This window comes from Corvus brachyrhynchos, unplaced genomic scaffold (assembly GCF_000691975.1).
Source record: "Corvus brachyrhynchos isolate BGI_N302 unplaced genomic scaffold, ASM69197v1 scaffold144, whole genome shotgun sequence".
In the NCBI taxonomy this organism is placed as follows: Eukaryota; Metazoa; Chordata; class Aves; order Passeriformes; family Corvidae; genus Corvus; species Corvus brachyrhynchos.
The window spans coordinates 129,428-151,591 of NW_008237406.1; the positions used below are offsets into that span (position 1 = coordinate 129,428).

The following is a 22,164-nucleotide window of genomic DNA, read 5'->3' on the forward strand; positions in this document are numbered from 1 at the left end:
CTTCTGTTGGGCTTCTCTCATGCAAAAATATGGCTACTGCTGACAAAGGCAACTCCTAAGGGCTGTTTTGGTGTTACCTGGGTGCTGTGATGAGCCGATGCCTTACTGAGGCTTTCCACACCCTTTCCTGGCCAATGCTGGCTACTGGGGAATTTACCTAGGCAGGTGCCTAGTCTCAGGTAGACTGGCTGCACTCATGCGTAGCTGAACCACAGGAAGATTTTGGAGAATTTTTTTATTACTTTATGGGAAGAAAGAAGCAAAGATATGTATGACTGTGATTAAATTAGGCTTTTGGTCTGTATTATTTTGTGTTAGCAATTTTAGGGGGGGCAAGCTGAATCAGGGACCAGTGGTCATTCTCCTTTATGTGAACCAAAAATTCAATCACCTCATCACACTATTGCAGTGACACAAACTGAACTGCAGCCTTTACCCAAGCTACAGCTACCCTCAGGTTAGCAGTGCTTCATTAAAGGGACACCACAACGCCTAGAAGAAATGCACATCTATCAACATAATTTGTTCTTAAATTGAAAACTGTGGACTGCATAAAACACCTAATTTGGCCTAAAATCCTCTAAGCAGAGGAAAATGTTCAAATGCAGGAAGATAAGAAAAAGGAAATATAAATTTGCCTGTGCAAAACCACATGTGCCACAAATATCCTGCCAAGTCTTGACTTCCAAGCTGGCCATTTCCAAGTGTCTAAGCACATAGAAAAAACATTTTAGATGGGTCTTCCCCCTCACATAAACTACACAGGTCTGACTACCAGCTCCAAGGCTTAAGGCAAAGCACCTGCTCAAGTAATTTCCTGTATCTGAGCCAGGGTATCTGGGGGATCACTTTGGGAAAGAAGTCAAACCACGGTCTCAAGGTGTTTAGGATTTTTAACTTGTTATTAAGCCCTGCATTGTTACCCACCCCTAACCAAAATTCCCGGTGAACTGAAGAGCAAATCTACTGGAGAAAGGACTCCATGATAACGCCTATTCTGAGCAGCCAAGTGGCAAAATATGGATCAGAAAGCAAAGCAGTTCCCCAGGGCAACAGAGCAACCCATGTTAGAGAGACAGCAGTCCCTGGGAGCAGACAGGCATGTGTCACTCCTGCCTTGCAGGCACACATCTCAACAAAGCCCTTAGGAATCCAAGCCCCTGGCTCTTCCAGGCAGCACAAAAACACCCAGAACCCAGCAAATGTCTGGGAACACAGATTTTCTCTGGAGTACCACTGATTGCTCTTGTTCCCACAGCCCTGTTTCAGTGACCCTGCCTGCCCTCAGCACAGCAGAGTGTGACAGATTGGGAGCCAAGGGCTGCTGGGAACGGGGACCACATTTCATGAAGGTTCTGAGTTTACTGCCATTTTGGCAGATATTAAACATTGCTCTTTTTAGGTTGTGTATGACAGTTTTCTTCAACACTCCACACAACCTGAATGTGTGCCCACCAACAGCTAACTGAGAGAATCTCTTCCTTTTCACTAGCTAAAAAAGAAAACCTCCCAAAAGCCCTAAAATCTGATTCCCATGAAATTTTCCATGGAACTCAACTATGCTGTGATCCAACAGAAGCTGTTTATTGAGCTGCAGTTCACCACTGGCATAGGTAATGAGGTTACTCTCCTATTCAGGGACCTAGACGTGGATTTAGAAACCCAGCTTCAGGCACACAACTATGACAATACCACAGTCCTGCTCTGTGAACTGTTTACACCACATTTTGCTGCTTTGACCATTATCCATTCTTAGAAAAAGCATAATTTGCCCCAGAATGAACACTATAGTGGGAACCTCTGCCTTTTATAGGTGCAACAGCACTCTGCATCTTTGCAACATGGAATCTACTGGTGCTCTCATCACATACTTCAGTGTAAACCCTGCTTTTTCATTGATCTCATAGCCCAGAAAAAGTTTCTGCAGTAAATCTATGCCTCCCACCTTTTCCAGCTTCACCTCTCTTTTGCACAGTATTTTTTATTCAAATCAATACTGTACTTTCAGAAGCTATTAAAAACCATGCAAGACACAGCACTGCACTACAAGCACACTACAAAACTTGTAAATTTTCTTTTTCGAAACAAAAGGCCAGAGATACAGGTCCACCTTTGCAACCCAACAACCCAGGTAATGAAATACTTACACTCTCACTCTGGAAGGGGTTTAGGAAGTTTCCACCCATCTCACTGTCATCCCTGGGAGTGCCAGGCTGGTTGCTCATGCTCATATTACTGGGAGAGTTCTGTTAAATAAGATTGTAAAATACAGATTCAGTGCTGAAGGTTTCAGTTCACTTCCCAGCCTCACCAGGTGTGCCCAGGGCATGCTCCACACATCACTTGGTGCACTTAGGTGCACTGTGCAGTGCACTGGGCTTCTCAAGGATGAAAAATCAGCCCCAGCAGGGTTCTGCATGATTCAGTCACTAATTTTAGCCTGTTAAGTAATGTTCTCTTTCCTGAAGCAAGGATTATTTACCTGTGCCTCATTTTCAGGTTATAGTCAGCATCTGCTTCTGCTGAAGTCAAGAAAAGCTATAAAAGGCTGCAGCAGGGATATGAGGAAGCTCATATTAAATCATGTGGTTGAATGCAGCCACGTCTGTGAGCCCTGACATATGTGAGGTACGAGTTTGTACTTAAAGATAGACAAAATATGTATTTAAAGGCAGATCTGGTCTGCACAGAGCTTTGCACAGGCCTGTGCCTGAGGTCTGCTCATCGTGGTCACAATGTACTGAAATAGTAACAACCTAAAGCCTCCCAAAAATTAATTGTTACTCCTTTTCTTACAGCCAGTGCACAACTGCCTCTGCAACTTCAAAAGGAGAATGGGTGAAACAAGGTGATTGCCATAGAAATTATTCTGCCTCAATAGCTCACACATGGTAATTGTACCCACTACAATTAGTCAGGTGCTCTTACAAAGCTGGTTTGCAGTAACTGAACCATGGGCAATCCTCTTTCCATCACTGTTACATCTCCTACTTAAAGACACATGGTGGAAAAACAGAAGTAAGGGGAAAGGAGTAGTGAAACCATGGATCTCAAAATGAAATCCTTACATCTATCACAGTTCTTTCCTTGCCTTTCTTTTTAACCCAGAAAAACAGAATGCAATATAAATATAAATATAAATATAAATACCAAACTAATTATGTACATGACATGCAAGCAGAACTTCTTTACCAGCATCTGAAATGCAGCTCAGAGTTGGGTCAAAAGCCCTGCCTTAGCCCTTCTTCTTTCTTCAGTCTAATTCACTGCTTCCAAAACTGTGATCCCCAGGGCCACTGGACAACATGCCCATCAAAGACAACTAAAAGCCTAACGAGGTGATTAACATCAGTCCATCAGGTACACCAGAAATTCAGGGCCCCACAGCGCGGAGAAGGTTGAACCCTGAACTGCTGCTGTACCCTCAGCAGGCATTAACTCAGGGGAGTCCATTGCCTGTGTTACACAGGAGGTCAGGCTACACAATCACATCACTCCCTCTGCCCGTAAAATCCAGGAATACAAAGACCTTGTCACATTCATTTATGCTCTGCACTGTTGCTCATTCCTGGAGGATTTCCCCTATTTTATCTTGCTCTGTGTAGAACTAAGTTTGACATTCTGCCGTTGCTACAGCATGCCAGCCCCAAAGGGCCAAATTCCTGAAAAAAATCCTGTTTTAGAGACTCCCTCAGGCTGCTTTTGTGACCACTTGGGGTCCAGCACTCTAGCTCCAACTCGGGTTTTCTAAAGCAAGAGTACGCCTGATGCCTGCACAAATTCCATGGGCATTGCAATAAATGCAGGTTATTAATGTTTATTTAATATGCATAATTTCAGTTAATTTACTGCCCTCATCTTAATCTACTTCATAAAAAACTTTATGTTCTACCATTCAGCTAATTTAATCAAAATCTTCTCTAAAAAGCTAGGAATTCCGTGAGCTGTACCGATTCTGCCAAGACTGACCGGATCCATTTGCTATGGACAACTGTGTTACAGGCAAAATTAACACCATTTTCCTTTTCGTTACTTAAAAACCACATAGATGAAATGTGATTTCCATGAGACTTCCAGGTAAATTGTCTTGGACCCAAGCTTTCAAAGCTACTGATACCTGCACCAGCACAGCGCTGAATAGCTACAAGTGCAATACTGGCTTTAAAAATTATCCCAAGGGAATGGAAATGTTTTGGCTTTTTCCCTTAAAAATGCTACACTTTGCAATAAAATACTGAAGAAAAAACACAGACTTTGATTAAAAAAATGATGTATGCTGGTTATCTCACAGAAGGGTTTCATTGAACCCACCACTGCACAGCCCAGCACAGCACAGCCAAGGCAATGTGGTCTTTTCCATGCATCACTTTACTTTGTGCAGAGTCTGAAAATGTTTTAAGAACACAGGGTCCTCTTTATTTATGCCTCTTTACCAATACCACATCAGCTCATTAATCCTGAGTTAATGACGATCACGTCCACAGCACTTTTATTTTTACTGAAGTGACGCATTCAAGTATTATTTCTGTAGATGCAAAATCCCTGCAGATTAAACTCACATCCATTTCCAGCTATTTAATGTTTGTGATATCAAAACAGTGCTTCTTCTGAAACTGCTTCCTAATCTAGTTTCTGGGAATTTATCCTGAGGATTAAGATATTAACATTACCTTGCAGAGGTGACAAACCCAATCCTGGAACACCTTAAGGAGATTGCCCCAACTTTACATTTGACTAGAATTGATTATTAGAACTGGTTTCATTTATTTTAAGAGTATCAAAGACTACAACATGATCTATCATATTCTGAACTGGAGGTAATTATATAGAATATGATAACATGAATCTGCATTAAAAAAAGATTCATAATGGAGACAAAGGAAATTAGTTTAGAGTGAAACCCTCTAAAAATTCCAAATATTTGATTAGATACTCACTTTGGAAATACTGTCCATGTCTCCTGAGCCTGAAATTAAAACAGACAATTGCTCAGTTAGTTTTGAGCTGAAGCTAAACCAATAATTTTTTCATAGAAAACACACAGTGCAACATTAACATTTTAAAACATAACCAACTCAGTAAAAGTTTACAGGCGGTACAGAGTAATCAACTCCATCAGTCTGGGGCTCTTGTCAACTTTTGCTGCACTACATGTACAGAGTAGCTCTTAGAAGAAACCAGATGATCCTGATGTGCAGAGTAACAGAAACCAAATGAAATTAAATATAGTGAGAGCAAGACTATTGAAAACTAATCGAGGGTTTTTTTCACATGCTGTAGGTCTCACCTCAGGTAAAGCCAAGAATAAAGGAAATGCAACTTTAGGATGGATGAACACAGAAAAGCATTCTTTTAGCAGCAAAAGACACATATGTTCAGGAAAGACAAATTCTGGAAGAGTACTGAGTACAAAACTAGAAGAGTCTCACAGCAAAACAATCACAAATGGAGCTGTGGGAGAGGACTGAAATAAGTATTTCATACAACCAGGCAAATTAGGGCTCCTAAGGAATATGATTTCTCTCTCTAAAAACGTCAGATACATAGATGTTATCAAGAGTTATTTTGTCATGGACCAAAAGGATAAATTACATGCTATGTACATGTAAAATCCTTCCATAACTGTTTCAATTCAATTTTTCATTTTAGCTAAGGAGAAATAATTTCTGTCACTGTAGAAAGCAACAGAAAAAGGCGTGGCTGCCTCTCACAGAGATTTTCATTGATTTGAATGCAATGTGCATCATTCTTAGTTAAACCAACTGCCCATTTTAGGATTGTAATAGGTAAAGAAAGGCTGTAAAAGTGTCCTTATATAAACTAATCTAAAATTTCAGGGACATGATTTCCTAAAAAAAAAAGTAATTTTCAGTAGGAGATAGATGCCTATGCTGAATTTTCGTTGTTCACAACAAGTCTGCTCAGTGAGCTTCAATTTTTTTTTTTTTATTGCCACAGCCTCTTCAAGTCACTCCCTTCATCTCACTGATGTACTTACAACTTTTTTCATACATTTTTACATACTGTCTTCCACAGAACTCCCAAGAATTAGTCACAGAAAATAGCACTGTCACTGAAAATACACCACATTGGCAATATTTACTATTAGCATTACCTAATGATCCATTCATATGATGTGAGTCCATTCCACCCAGTCCGCTCATGGGTCCATCTGAGCCTGGCCCCAGTGGAAACTACGAGAGGAGCAGGCATTAAAAACTGTACAATTATTTTTCACACAACCTAATAAAGAGAGAATATTCCTCAGGAGAAGAGGGAAAAAAAAGTAATGAAAAATCCTCAGCTCTGAATGAGAAGAGACTCTCAAGTCCCATTCAGACCTTTAAGAGAAGGTCTCTCATGTGAAGACTGAAAAACAGCATTGTTTTTGCTCACTTTCATGGTTTTTGGAAACTGTCATCTCTGTAGGCTGGAAGCCAACAAAATAATAATCTATTATTTACCTCAATGCTTTTTGTATAACTTCCCAGACTGCTGCTGGCAACTCAGCCCTACCCCCATTGAAGTTATAGGGAACTTTCATAACTCTCTTAAATCCATTCGTGATTAATTAACAGCTTTCAAACCCCACCTGACCTATACAGAGTTGGAAAGCTCCACATCACCTTCACAGCTTGAGCAGTTTCTGTCCAATTCCAGTAATTAACCTTAAATTTAGCTCTTCACACATTTAAAGGACATTGCCATTATAGCCAAACAATCTACAGTTTACTGCATAATGATTTAGCATATCTATATACATTTAAGTTCTACTAGCACTTTTTTCCCAGAGGCCCATAAAGAGCCACCCATAAAAATGGAAAGCTTAGCAATAATGATAGCTGATGGAAACACAGTGTTTGGATAAACAAAAGGCTGGACTACTCAAAGAAGGATGTTAAGTAGATTCATATTTACATTAGGTCTGTTGGGCCCAGGTGGCACAGCATTCATTAAAGTGTACATGTTGTCTCCAGAGTTGGTTGAATCTGTAATAAGAAATTATTTTAAGTGCTAAAATACACTTTTCAATAAAATTACTCACCTCATCCATTTCCTGTCATTTTGTTCATATTATTACTGTGCCTGAATCCCATACACAGCGGCAATATAACAGAAGATTTTATTCCCTTTCTATCCATTGCTGCCACACAACAGGGCTATGAAAAGAAATAATTGCCATGGTCCCCAGGTGACTACTTCTGTGCTCTAGTTATATGCATGACTTTTGAAAGGTTTATAAATCACCAAGAATCTGTAACTATTTAATTCCATAAACCCTGTTTCCTGGAGTTCTAAATTTCTTCACTCATCTTCAATATTATCCATAGAACAGGACTTTTTTTCTTATCAACGCTTCCTGTAATTTGTTTTCCATCTGTAATAAATGATAAAAAGCTTCTCCTTGCACAGACTGGGAGTTACAGTACTCTCATCCCTGTCAAGTCCATATGATTTTGAATATATCCAGCTCTTCAGTGGAACGCTGTGCAAAGATCCTTCACTCTTGAAGGAGTCTTTAGCTGATACATCTTCATGGTACAGCCTGGTGCAATGCTTGCAAAAAGCCCCCCAAAATGACAGAAACTGAAAGGAGAATGACCTGAAAAAAGTCTGTATGCATCCCCAAGGGGATAGCACGATTTAAAAAAAAATATTGGCAACTCTGGACAATCAGTATCTGCACAGAGAATGAAAAGAGCTCAGCACTCGTACCCAGACCCTCCGCAAGACCATTCCACACCCAATGGTCTTGTACATACAACAGGAAGGTATCAAGGTTTCTGTCTACCAATTAATCTTTCCAAAATGATTTTCTAAGCATTAATCTAAGCAAATAATTCCACTATATGCAGAGCCCTGTGTATCACACTAGAACAGTCAAATATGCTGTCTGAGGAAAAGGGAGAACACAAGAGCTTTTAGCCTAAAGTAAAATCAGCCTATAAAGTTGTTTTCAACATTCACTGAGACAGGCAACAAGTTCCTTGTCCACACACATCCCTGGCTTTCCCCATGTTCTGCTGGCTCGTGTCAAAAACACATGGGATGGCTGGGCTGTGGGAATCCTTGAGCTGTTGGTCTCAGAGGTGAGTAAATACCTTCACAAAACTCACAGGGGCCAATTTCTAAGTGTTTTCATGCTTTGGGAAACAGAACTTCAACATATATTTACCTTAGGTTGCTTTTCACTTGTTCATTTTCTGAGTGTTTTTATTTTATTTGGTTCTGTTTTTAATTTTTATTTTTATAAAAATATAATATTTAAATATTTAAATCCCTGGAATTCTAGTTAATGAAGTCATTATACTTGTGCATAAGTTTTTATGGCCAGTTAGGAAAATTCCCTGAGCTGGAGACATCAGCAAGTAGGGAAAAAGAAACTGATGTAGGAAATACAGACCCCATAATTTAGAGTTATCTGATTCTTTATTAAAAAAATAACTCGTGTACTTCCTAAAATCCCTTGTAATTTTGTTGTTTCCAAGTGTATTTCAGTACCTGCAGGACTAGGCATGATGGGTGTTCCTGGTGGCCCTCCACCTCCTGGAGGACCCTGGAGAAAGGAAAAATTGTCAGTTAGCATGAAATAAAAGGTTAGACTAAAGCTAAAAGAGACACACCAAAAAAATCCAAACATCAAGGGACATATATTTTTTTATGTTTTGGGTATTTCCATGTCACAAATCTGATCAAGTCCAAGAAACACAAAATGCTCCGATTGTCAAACAAGAGTTTTAGGGTTCTCCAGGGATTTTATTCTAATCATCCTAAGCATTTACTAAGAACAGAAACACAACATCTTGCTTCCTATGTTTCCAGAACCCCTAATATCTTTAGGTAACATGAAAAACTAGCAACTTCCACTGTGCTAAAAATGCCTGCATCAATAAAAGACAATAAATGTTGACTTTCCATAATAAAACATACATAGATTGCTAGTAATAATTATTATTTCCATTGCCATATGACTATTACTGTACTTTATCTCTTTTGTTATAATTTAAAATAGCAGATATTCTGTTTCAGGCAGGGATATCTTTTCAGTGGCAGCAATTACAAGGGTTTGGCTGTTCCTGTCTGCTTACAGGATATCTATCCACATACTTTTTATCCATAAATACATATCCACATTTTACCCATACCTACATGACCCTCTAGGCATCACATGCTCTCCATCCACTTTGTATTCATATACCTGTGTACTAAGCTCACAAACTTGATTTTTTTAAGGGCTCTCTCTGTATATTTTTCAACATTACATAAAGAGATGCAGGAACAACTAACTGGTCATTCATGAGAAAAGTTACTTGTCTTCATTAACTTTTGCATCTCATTGTAAATTTGCTTTTACTCTCCTTGTTTGTGTATTTTCTTCTCTTAGAAAGCCTCTTGGTATCAACTATTTTCACTCTGAGAATATAATTTTATTTATGTATAAAGAGAGTATACATTTGTATATTTATACATATTATATACACTTACATATTTGTAGATAAGCTTATATATTACTATATATTAAAATATTATACATAGATTAATTGTATTAAGTTCTCAAAGTTAATAAATCCAGATTACAAATCTTTTCACTATAAACCTTTTCAAGGAGCTCTCTGGCCCATCCCTCATCCTCAAACATTTGTTGTCCATGAAGTCAAATATTCCCCAAATGTTGTTAAATTCTGCAAAAATGGAATGTGGCAAAACCACAAAATGTCTTCCAAACAGAGAGAGCTCTGTGAAGTTCTGCATTGAAAGAACTGACTTGGGGACAGCAAATCTTGACTGCTTCCACTAAATTGTGACGAAATCACAGCTACAGTTATAGACACTTGCAAGAATCATAACCTTTTCCACTGCTAATTGTCTAAATAAAGCACAAAATAAATTGCTTTAAATATATAATCCTCCCTCGTCACCCTGTGACACCAGTCCTGTTCATGTGGCAAAATCAGACTAAACAATCTGCCTTAGAAGAGCTCTTCAGACATACAAATAAGCTGAGAACAACAGCAACAACAACATAAAGAATCTAAAATAATCAGCAAAGTTAATCTCTGGTGACAGAAACAAAATCCAGCACTACACGTAAACACTTTTTTCCTGTAGAAGTTCAGAAACTCCCACACAGCATGGTTTTAACTGAGAAAGCCAAGGGGTTTTTTGTCCTTCATTATTGAAGACAATACACTGTGTTAGCTACAGGAATGTTTTCTCAAGTGAAGCAGCACCGAGGGCAATTAGGAGCAGGCTGATGACGACTCTGGTAACGAACAGCCACATCTGTACCAGGGCCAGCTGGAAACCCTCGGTGCAGGCCAGATGTTCAGCTCCCAGCCAACACACGGGGGCTCCCCTCCACATCTGGGCTGCTGTTCCTCTGCCTGAACAAGACGTGGTGTCCCACAAACACACAGGCACACACACACAGGTACTCACCACGTAGTTCCCAGGAGACGCCGAGGAATAAGGTATCTGTAACATCAACAGAAAAGCTGTGATTCCCTCTGCGCTGGGAGGGGCTCCAGGCAGCTGCGGGTTAGTGCTCATTTAATTACAGAAACTAAAGATGCAGCTACGATCGTGGGGGGAAACGCCTCTGTTGTCAAAATAAACACCTCTCTTCAGCAATTTGAAAATATTAACTATAAATTAAAGTATTAAAATGCTAAGGTATAAGACTATTAAGGCAATGTAGTTGATAAGGTTTATGAACTTAGGCAGCACATACTTGCATTTCACTCAGCAGGAGTTCACAGCCAAGCATGAACTGAATTTGTGTGTTCTTAGAGATACCAAATTTTGATTAAAATCTTGACCATAAAAGGAAAAGAAGCTACCACATCTTTCACCTTAGAAGACACTGGTATTTATTTGCATTTTTTATTTATGTTTTTTTTAAAGGGCAGTGTCCTGGAGAAATCCTGTGAATAATCTGGTTGTCTTCTGTGTTACAGCCTTTGCAATTATTCTGTCCAAAGGAACACAGGCCAGTGCTGTTGTGGGAGGAGCAACTGTACTGACAAACACAAATTTCTCTACAGACAACTTGTCAGCCAAATGATTGTTACAAATGAATCTATTGTTGGACTTGCCAACTGATTTCAGGGACTGAAAAGACTTTGACTATCAGTTAAGAAATACCCATTTTAGTCAAGTACATGCAAAAGAAAACTGAAGAAGAGTTTCACTAATACAATTAAAAAGCCCGAAGTGAGAAAACCAGAAAAAACTGTTTAACAGGGCAAGCCAGACCCACCTTGTCCAAATGCAAGTGCTAAAAATGGACATGCTTAAACCAATGATCCCTGAAAGAAAATGAGATTTTTCTGCCTTCTGGAGAAATACCAGACACTGCTGTTCATGTAGGACCCCAGAACAGCCTTTATATTACGGCACTGCTGGGCCTGCTGTGAAGGTACTTCCCTAAATACAGGAAGATGTCAAATATATTTGTAATATTTACTTACTGAATTGGCATTGGTTGGGTTTGGCCAAGGTCTGCCACCCCCAGGACCCCTGAAACAGAAGATGAATGATGAGACACAGAACATCCCCATCCTCTGACCATTCTCTGAGGAAAAAATCTGAATAACCTGTTTCCAGAGGAAGGAAGAAAGTGGCTTTTTTCAAACTAAAATGTGTTTACAAACCATAACTACCCCAAGTTAAAATGAAGAGCAGAATTCTTGTTGTTGCACTGCTATTTAATAATCTGGTGAATTGATTAATTTATTTATGACTCAGAAAATAAATTTAAGTCATAAAATAAATAAGTGTTCAGTCATAAAACCAGTAATCTTGCTCACATAATTAAGCACATGCCTGAAGTACTGAGGATGCATGCATTTACCATGGATCTAAAATACTGCAATACAGTCATGTTTCATTAGTAAAACTTGTGCAATTAGCTAATAAATGTTTTGCGAACACCTAATTTATAAAAGAACAAGCCATACAAAATATGTTGCTATGATCCCTATATGATGATGAAGATGATCATGATGATCATGATGATAACAACACCAGTCATGATAATAAATTTCATGTATTAAACCCAGAAAACCCTCAGAGGGTTTTTCTCACAACTTCTGCTGTTATTTTAAGTTCCTCACTCTCAGCTAAGCCCAGAAAAATAGTTTGGGGATGAGGCTTCCTCTCTTAACAATTCAGAGGGAACTCAGACACAGCAGAGGTAAAATCTCTGTGTTTACCATCACAATGTCTCAAACCCATAATTATTTCTGGGAGCACTAAGAGCTCCTGGTTGTTTATAAACGAGACTGAATCACTTTTTGAAGGCCGTGACAATGGAGAGGCAGAGATGACAAAACTTTCACATCTAAAATGGCATTTTGGCCTCATTAGCTGTAGAAAAGCAACATTAACCACTGCAGCTCACCAGGCATGGGAGAGAGACTTAAACAGAGAGAAAGAATCACCCTTTACTAATGATTTCTGAAAGTTTTCTAGGTCTTGAAGAAATAAAAACTATTAAGTGCATACATTGCCTGAGGGATTTAATATTGAATCTTATTTTTTTTTTATTACGTTGTTGATGAAACTATAAAGGAACTCTCTCAAAAACAAATCAAGAGAAAATTTACTTATTTCCACTGCCATTATTGTTGGAATGCTGGAAATCAAGAATGTTTGTATGGTCTTTTCTGCCTCATTCAATGAAAGACTGAGCAAGGAAATGCTCCTCAGCTCAGATATTCAGCAATTTCTCCTCTGCTGATGATCACATGGTGAAATATTAACTGGGTTTTTTCTCCTGTTGTTTTTATCTTTCATTGGTTTATTGGATCCTCTCTTTCAGAAAAACCAGGAATATTTGTAACACTTAAAGGCTGTTTTCACCCCAAATGCTCACACTCATTTCTGTGACATGTACTGGCTCAGAGACATGACTGGGTTAAGCCACAGGAATATGGAAACTCAGAAATTTACACTGAGACATGGCAACTCACCTTTCATCTAAAAAGCTGTTGGAATTTTCAGATTTATTGGACAGCTTTCAGTATAGACTTAGAAATCACTGCAGCAGAATCTGCTGGAAAGCTGCATGGATTTTGTGGAGCCAAGTGCTTATAAAACACACATAAAAACCTACAAACTGAATTTTTTTCCCCAATTCAATCCAAGCAGGTCTTTTGCCTTCCACTAAATGTTTTATATTGGAAGGACCGACAGGGCCATAAAACACCATACAAGTACCGATTCCAAAATAATTAATGAAGTATCTGCAAGTATGACCAATTTCAGCTGGCCTGCACCAATTTTTTAGAGTTTGTCCTGTTAACATCAAAGCTGGCTTGAAAAAATAAAAGTCTGAAATTTTAGTTTCCCAAGAGATGAATATATTCCATCAGGAAATGAAACATCTAGACTCAAGTTTGTGAATTGAAATTAAAAGGGTCACACGGGGTGTTAAAAATCACCAGTGAAATGTAACACTGCTCCCTGAAATCTGCCTTTTTGTTCCAAAAACTGGCAGAGACATGAAATCTTCCTAAAAATGGCTACGTCAAGTTCCAACTAAAAAACCTACAGCTAAAATGAAGTTATTCTGTGGAAGAACATGGGCTGTGCATCAGCTGTGTCCAACAGAAGGCTGATGGTGTTATTGATGACAAAGCAAGGAGCTACCCAGCAGTGCTGCATTTGTGGATTATACAGACTGAAATGCTGCCTTATGAGTCCTCAGGCTGCCATTTCTGGCCATAAAGAACACTTTCTCAACCAGAAAAATGGTAACATTTTATTTGGCAGATACTCTGCCCTTAACCAAAGCAGCTTCCTTTCACACCTTCCAAGGAGGAAAAGCTGGATTTCAAACAGCAGCTGTTTCTGTGGAGCACACATTTTTGTATTTAACACTGCCAAAAATCCAAGAAAAAAAGAACAGAACACTAGAAAGTCATGTAAAGAAAACACTCAGGTATGAAAGACATCCTTATGTGCAGCTGAAACGTGATTTCCCCAGATGACCCCACTGCTGCCTCCTGCACTGAGATAAAGGGCGAGGGGTAACACAGAGAGCACATTTGGGTCCATCCTCTGCCACTGCCCCCAGGCCAGCCCTGAGTCTGATCCTGGACAGAAACAAGGCCTCACTAACATTCCAGTGACAGCAGTAAATTTACAGTAAGAAAACACTCTAATGTCCAGAAAACACAATTAAAAGAATCCCAACTCAGAGCAACCCCTCTGATAAAATGTGCTTATAAAAAGCAGCAATATTAGTATTTCAATCCATCTTCTGTCTTTCTGGTAGGCCAGGAAATCTTTTTATCATCCAGGAAACTCTTTTCTTACTTTTCCTGTGCAAACTCTCATTTAAGTCAATAAATAGTTTCAAAATATCTTACCTGTCCCTCAATTTTACTTCTGGAAAGTAGATTTCCTTTTCTTTTTAATTCCGTCTTGAGCGGAGGAAAGCCTCTACAGTCCTGATACTTGACTCACACTGAATTGCAAATGCCCAAATATTTTTTCCACATCAATTTAATTGAAAAACGTAAGTGCCTACCCTCAGGATGGTTCCTACAATTGTCTTGAATCCCCATATGTGATGTCTATGATAGGGCAACACACAACTTCAGATTTTAATTTATGTGCTTCAAGAATTCAGTGTAGGTCTGGAAATCCAAATATATTAGAGGTATGGTGGATTTTTTAAATCACATTATCTATTTCTGTACCTCTTTGAACTTTTCAGGGTGGAAACTTTTTACTTGAAATGAAAATTAACATTTCTTATTTGCATTTTCTATAAAAACGGGTATGATATAATGAGAAAAGCGTATAGAAATCTTTACTCTTTTCTTAATGTTACATCTGAAGTATTTCTACACACTTAAAAAGGGGGTTGTCTTCAGGGATACAAGGCACAACACCCTGCCATGGCTAAATCCATGCCTGAAATAGATCTCAACTCAGATTATATCCAGTTTTACCAGATGATGATCCAGACCCACAAATACACAGAAACACTGACAAAAATACTCTCATATCTGTAAAGCTCATCTATCTGTTTAGACTGGAAATAAATGTAGTTAAGGAAATGAAAACTGCAATTGAGGAAGACTTTCAAAGCAAATGTGTCCTTCTTTTTCTTATAAATAGTTCCAGACAAAGGCTATTTTGCTTCAATTAAGTACTGATTTATTTTGCAGAGAAGAACCATTCCTCACAAGATATTTAGTAAGTAGAAATATAAATAGTGTCATTTTTTAAAATGCATACAAGGATATATCAGTGATTACATAGACAAAATATTCCCAGTATTTGAAGTTTGATCTGTGAAAGAAACTGAGTATTTGTACAGACTTGTTAGGACAGCCAAGGCTCCTGTAAGACTGTGGGTTCACTGCTTAGAACTGCATTTATTGGTCATCAAAGCATGTTCGCCCTGCCTTATCCATCCCAAGTGTTCCTTCTGCAATGCAGTAATTTTCTAAGTACAGTAGGATTTATGTTGTGCTTACATGTTCATCCCAGGCATCCCCGGGCCACCTAAAGCGTTCAGAGGGGGTCTCATGGCACCTCCATAGTTCTGCAACGACAACCAAGGGTCAGACTACCACAAAACAAAAAAACAAAACCAAAGAGGAGGGGGAAAGAAAGGACAGCAGGTTAATGACATCCCTGTGCAACTGCTGCCAGGACAGGCCATGCCATTCATGCTTTCAGGATTCCCTGACTGGTGACTTAAAAAAACGAGATGATTAACCCCGAGGAGAAAAAACTACAAACAACAGAAATTGGCTAAGAATGGTTAAAATGGTTTCAGGAGGAATTATACAATTTACATGTATTGAGCTCAAGTTTATGGCCAGCAAGGGTCAGTTTTTATAATGAATTCAACTTTTAAACCAAGGCTATTCAAAGTCAGAAACCCTGACTAAGATTCTGAGATATCAAACCGTATTATTTCTAATTACATTTCATTGTGTTTGCATAAAATTAAACCATACGATATAACTTTTCAAATGTACCGTTATATTTCTCTTTCCATTATTCAATTCTAATAAATCACAGAATCCCAGGATGCGGCTTTAAAGCCCATCCAGTGTCACCCCCTAGCCCTGGGCAGGGACACCTTCCAGTATCCCAGATCTGTGATAATCAAATGTGATAATCATGGAGAGCATTTAATATGGCAATTAACGTCATAGCAATGCTAACAAATTAATTTCCCAAGGCCCATGAAATCTGAATTTATCTCCTGATATTATGACCAAAGTTTGACTGCACTACTTACACAAAAAAACAAATTACACCTATTTTTATTCAGTGGAATACAAGTAGAACAATCTGTCTCACCGGACAATCTAACTTCTGACTGTAATTACTGCTAATCCTAAGCAGATGTACTCCTTTGCCCTCAAATAACAGCACTGCCATTAGGGCCACCCATACAGATGTTCTTTCAGAGCAGTGATGCTCTCTGCAGAGCCTGGTGGCCCAGGTAGATGGTGATTCAATTATGGAGTCATTTGTGAACTTAAGTTTTGTGGACTTAAATTTTGAGTTGGTTAGGACGCTGAGCACAAGAAAGAAGAAGCTTACAAAAACACTGCATCTTAAATGACAGCAAAAATGGAAAAATTATCCTCATAAAAAGCGGCATGAGATTTGCCTGCTGTGTGACTAATGGTGCTGCATGAAGGATCAGCTCAATGTCATATGGCAGCACAGCAGAGCTTCTTCTCTACTCCCAAAAAGGGTAAATACATTTCAGGGCTACAGAAAAAAGTAGCTAATATATTTAATAATGTTCTGTTGGTCACACACAGCAGCTGTTTTGAAGAACTGCACAACTGGTTTCTAGGAAGAAGACCCAAAATTGTAGAGACAGTTGTGAACAGACTTGAAAGGCAAAGCTATTCCATCATTTAGAATTCAGTTGTTATTCAAACAAGAAGCCACCAGAGAGATTATCTAAAATGGGGAAGCAAAAATGCACAGTGTGGGCACAACAAGCACACTGTGAAACAAAACACTGGCAGAACCAGTGTGAAACACCACCACCCACGCTGCTGGCTGGCAGTGCTGACAAAACACAGAGCAGCCTCCTGGATTTGTGTGCCAGGGGTGCATCAGGACTGTTTGTGCCCTGCCTTGGAGCACTGCTGGGACAGAGCCACAGAGAGGCTGGAGGTGGACAGCAGGGACAAATGGCAATGTGGATGTCTCACTTCACACTAAAATCTCTCCTGCACTCACCAAAATTTAAATCAACAGTGGATGAAAGAAAAACTTCACAGAATTTGGAGAGGGATTTTTGGTGAAGTTAGAGGTATTAATCTTTTCCTCCTAAACAGCTTAATCAATGAGGAGGAGGAGGAGGAGGAAACACCTACCCCACTCCTGGTCTCCCTTGCCAATGTCACTCTTTGATTACAACATACACTTTTCTAAAAAAGCAAATGAAAGGATTCCTCTTTTAATTTCAAATATTAATGAAAATGACAGATTTTCATTTCAGTTTTGTACAGCTGCAACTCAGAACTGATTTTTTTGTAAAACAGGAAGTTTGTTTTGGAAAGGGATTATGAAAACAAGTCCTGGGCATCTTCAAGCTATGCAAAGACAGAGAATATAGACTAAGTCTAGGCCTGTCACTAAGAATAACCCATCTGTGGAAAATACCTGTGGTCCTAATGGCACCATTCCCCTTGGAGGAGTCATCCTCTGCATCGGCCCACCCATGTTTGGATGACCTGCGAATAAAACATAAAAGACTTTATTTATGTACGCAATGCACGACTGATTTAATTATGCAAGACACAAGCACCTTCTGCAGCTACTTTTAATGAATCATCCCTTTCTAATTAACAGAAAAGCTTAAGGATCTGCGGAAAGGTTTGGAGCTCAGGAAGAAAGGTGCCAGTTGGTGAGGACAGCGCTGTGGAGAGGTCCCGCACTCACCCTGCTGCCGTGTGGGGTCCATCCCGCTGGGCAGGAGGGGCTGACTCCCCGGGACACCTCCAAGGGCCTGAGGCAGGGAAAACACAGCATAAAACCACAGAATGCCTTGAAATTCACGTTAAAGACACAACACACATATTTCATTCCTAATTCCTGGATGTTTCCTCTGAGTCAAGAGTTAATGTGCTTTTAAATCCCCACATTAATCTGCCCTCTGAGCTTACTGAATTAGGTTTAAAGCTCATTTTAACATGGTTTTACCTGTAGCTGGGTCAAGTAGAAAAATGTTTTTATGAATGGATCTTTGCAGCTGATCCACAACGTGCTACTTTGCATTTCAAAGCACCACCACATTTTCAGTGAAAATGTATCCTGAGTGAGCAGAATCTCAGAACGGTTTGGGTTGGAAGGGACCTTAAAGTTCAGCTCATTCCATCCCTCTGCCATGGGCAGGGACACCTTCCATTATGCCAGGACCAAACTACCACCCAAAATTTGGGCCTTAAAGCTGCACGACAGTTTATTGCTTCCACACACTGCCCATCCATGCTGTAACTTGAGTACTGACGGTGCTGTTAAAGCAGCAATTCCTGAACGTGGCACAATGTGAATGAAGCAAGAGCTGCAATTTGCTGGGATTATGTGATTAGCTTCCACACTGGACTGAAAATACCACAGTGCGCAGAAAAAACCACTCCTGAGACCAAAGCTGCAGGCTGGCAGTGCTTCCAACCACCACATCCAGCACCCACCTGCCAGGATTCAACCTGCTCAGGCACACAGGGTGTGAAACCCAAACACTTGGCTCAGGGGCTCAGACACCTCTGGCTAAGGTAGTATTGGGAAGTCCAAAAACCAGGAACGCACTGAGTGACAGCAGTAAAATGTTATCAAATATGAAGTGCAGAACTAATGGCACTGCACAGATGATCACCCAGTCAAGGTTACTTAAGTCACCCCCTGCCCTGGTGAGAAAGTAGCCCTGCTACAGGTACCTTAACGTGATTCCAAACATGACCAGGTAGAGCAACACCTGGAGAAGTCTTGCCACCTGATACATCCAGCTCACTGAAATTTAGATTTCATATCTTCTGGTGATACAGTGTCAAAATATGAAACTGTGTTACACAGATATAAAAAAATAGCCAGAAATGAGCCTGGGGAATAGTGTGACAATAGAAAGGCAGTCCTGGAAGCCAAAGCTGGACCAAACCACCTCTTCCATTTATCCTTTCAACCTTTCCCAACATTGTAAATGACCTAGTTTTCCTCTCAGAGCTCCACTGATGTTTTTTTTGTCTGCTTGTCTTTAGCTTTTCATCTGCTGACAACTCTTTCTCCTCCTCTATCTGCACTCTGGAGAACTTAAAAACACCAGAACCCTCTTCTCACAGATGGGCCAAAAAAGGTCCCTGCTGACGACCAGCAGCTCATTACTCATCCGTGTCTCACTGGCACTGCACATCCTCCGATGGAGATGAGACAAAATTGGGAATTCAAAGCCTTTACAAAGTCCTCAGAGTGTCTGTAGGAGCCACAGAGCACTCACTGAGATCTGTTTCTCACCAATAATCCCCATATTTACTGTGAAATAAATATAATCTGTATGTCCAACAGAGATGGGCAGATGAGTTTACACAGAACTGAGTAACACAAGGAGGGAATCCCCACCCTGGGCCCTGCAGAGCAGCAGGGGGGTAAAGCCTTACCTGGTTGGGTATTCTGAGAGGTGGCCTTGGACCTCCAGGGTACCGAGGGGACATGAAAGGCTGCAGGGAAAAAAGAGAAACACTGCTGATTAATTCCACTCATCTTGTAAAAGCCACCCTGTGTCACTGCCATGTCCACACCCACCCAGCCTAAACACTCCCGTGGAGAGCTCGGGACATTGTTCCACAATGTTTAGAAGTATTACATAAACAGACTTTCTCAGCCAATCCATCTATCAGGACAAATTATTTAACACTTTGTTTCAGCAGCTGTAAGTGCAGAATATAAACAACTTAACGCATTAATAGTGAAGAATAAGCCATAATCAGACATCTGTACTTTCCACTGCAGAAAGGGAAAAGATGGGAACTTTGGAATAGAAAACAAAAGGGTTCTTGGGAGAGTTTGGAGGTAAGGAAGGGCAAAATAATTCATGAATACTTCTCATTCACTTTTTCATAATACAGTAAAAAGCAACACAAAATTTAACTGGTGGGGTCACAGATTCCCAGTTCATGATGCAAATATTTTGAATTTTGCTGGCTTCAGTCGCCACGTCAATTCAGTGCTGCACTCCTGTCATCCCTCCCTGCTCACACTCCGGATCTCCTCTCTCACACCTAAATTTATACACAAATCTGTCACACCATCCACACTGTGTGAGGTTCTGGGGGCTCTTGGCTACTCCTGAGCTGCCTCACAGCCCACAAACAAGCCCAGTCCCCCAGATAAATGAGTGGTACTGACAGCAAAAACATTTAACTTCTCTACTGATCCCACCCCGAAGCATGGCGATAACCTAGAAATCTAAAAAGATGAGTGGCAAATCTACAGGAAAAAGGCACAAACATCTGACTAAACAGAAGATGAAGAGGATGGCTTTGGCAAGCAGGAGTACCTACAGCTCCAGAAGAAAATGAAGAGATAAAAGTTTCCTTTGACTGAGCACAGAGACAAAAAAGACTGATTTAGAGTAGCAATAGCTTGCAGAGAAACTGCAATTATTTTACCAATGATTACTACTGGAATTTTTCCTATGATCTTACATCAATAAATTAATGAAACCTTTCACATCCTGGAATCAGATGAAAGCTGAAAAAATGTAACCTACATAAACACATACTCAAAGTAGTGCTGGAAAGCAATTTAAAGTACAGAGGGTTTACAAACTGGAGAAGAAAGTTCAATAACAATTGTGAAAAGATTAATAAAAAGATACTTGAAATGATGTGCTGTAGAAGAGGGAGGCTCCTGTGTGCACTGTCTGATGGTGAGGACCTCTGGTAAGGAAGAGAAAGGGCTGTGCTTGTGTCGAGGCCCTCGTGAAACAGTAGGAGTGTCAGGAAATTAGAATTTCAACCATTTCCACAAAGGTCAACTGAGTGCAGCCACTCCAGTGAGGACCCTGGGTTTGACTCGTCTCCTCCAGCAAACGAAACTCAACTTTATTTACAGCTGTGCAACTCACAGAAGAGAAATCTGAAGTGTCTCTCAATTCAGCCATGTCTCAAGAGCAGAGCCACCCTACTAATACTGTGTAATAGTAATAAAAAATAGTAATAAAAACCTCCTCCTTCCAAGCTTACAAGGCTTATATATTGTAAATATTCACGTATCTATGTATTCCGCTTAAATTCAGGTGGAACTGCAATCAGTGACAAGCAGATTTCAAGTAGTTCCTATGGTTTGGTTTACCACAAAAATTTTACCATTAAAAACTTAAATATTCTCATTTTTTGTGTCAGTGACTGAACTTCTCCATCTCCACTACCAATATTGTGTTTGTCCACAGAAAGGTTGCACCAAGATATCTCAAGACAACAAAGAAATTCTGTCCAACATTTTACTGAAAATATGTTAAATACTCTCAGTTTTTCTCTACAGTGACAGCAGTTTTAAAGTCCTCACACACATTATTGAGCACCAGATTCTGAAAGACACAAACTCAAGCAGCAGAAACTTCGTGCCACGTGTTGATTCACCACTTGCCTTGTCACTTACAGGAACACCTGACATTTAGTCTCTGAACTAGTTTTACTTTCATTTTCTACTCATTTTTTTGTTTGAAGTTGTTGAAATGTCCATGGCTTAGGGAGGAACCACTGTGGGCTTCCATTTCTTACATCAGGCATCCCTCTCTCCCTGACTTCTTGGGAACTTCTTCCCCTTCTCTTGTAGCACAAACACCCCCAAACTTAATGGGCTCAAATACTGGTGCTAAATCAAAACCAGTGCCCACAGACCTTGAACTGGTCACTCAGATCTTGTTTCTGAAGGTAAAAATATAGAGTTTTCATGATGAAGACTTGGACATTTCTGCCTGTTGCCTCAGCCTTGTGTCAACTCAAAATTCAGCATTTTAAATGCACCTTAAATGGATGCTCGCACTGAATTTTCAGGGAGAAATTTTTTCTTATTTGTCTTGCAGTTAAGCTGGAAAAATATTCAATAATGCAGCAGGCAACTTTAGCTGTCAGATAGGAAGAAGACAGAGGGGCTAAAATCAACTTCTCC

General features: G+C 39.8%; 1 protein-coding gene across 1 annotated transcript in view; it reads right to left on the reverse strand.

The window, feature by feature from the left end:
- SSBP2 (single stranded DNA binding protein 2) overlaps positions 1 to 22,164 on the reverse strand; it is a 93,336-nt gene that overhangs the window by 2,221 nt on the left and 68,951 nt on the right. Inside the window, exons 6-16 of the mRNA XM_017730823.1 lie at positions 19,650 to 19,709; positions 17,941 to 18,007; positions 17,662 to 17,732; positions 15,495 to 15,586; positions 11,472 to 11,520; positions 10,441 to 10,476; positions 8,503 to 8,557; positions 6,919 to 6,989; positions 6,116 to 6,194; positions 4,938 to 4,966; positions 2,148 to 2,246 (exon numbers count right to left, since the gene is read on the reverse strand). Of these exons, the coding sequence (XP_017586312.1) occupies positions 2,148 to 2,246; positions 4,938 to 4,966; positions 6,116 to 6,194; positions 6,919 to 6,989; positions 8,503 to 8,557; positions 10,441 to 10,476; positions 11,472 to 11,520; positions 15,495 to 15,586; positions 17,662 to 17,732; positions 17,941 to 18,007; positions 19,650 to 19,709 (708 nt within the window). The remainder of the gene's footprint in view (positions 1 to 2,147; positions 2,247 to 4,937; positions 4,967 to 6,115; positions 6,195 to 6,918; positions 6,990 to 8,502; positions 8,558 to 10,440; positions 10,477 to 11,471; positions 11,521 to 15,494; positions 15,587 to 17,661; positions 17,733 to 17,940; positions 18,008 to 19,649; positions 19,710 to 22,164) is intronic.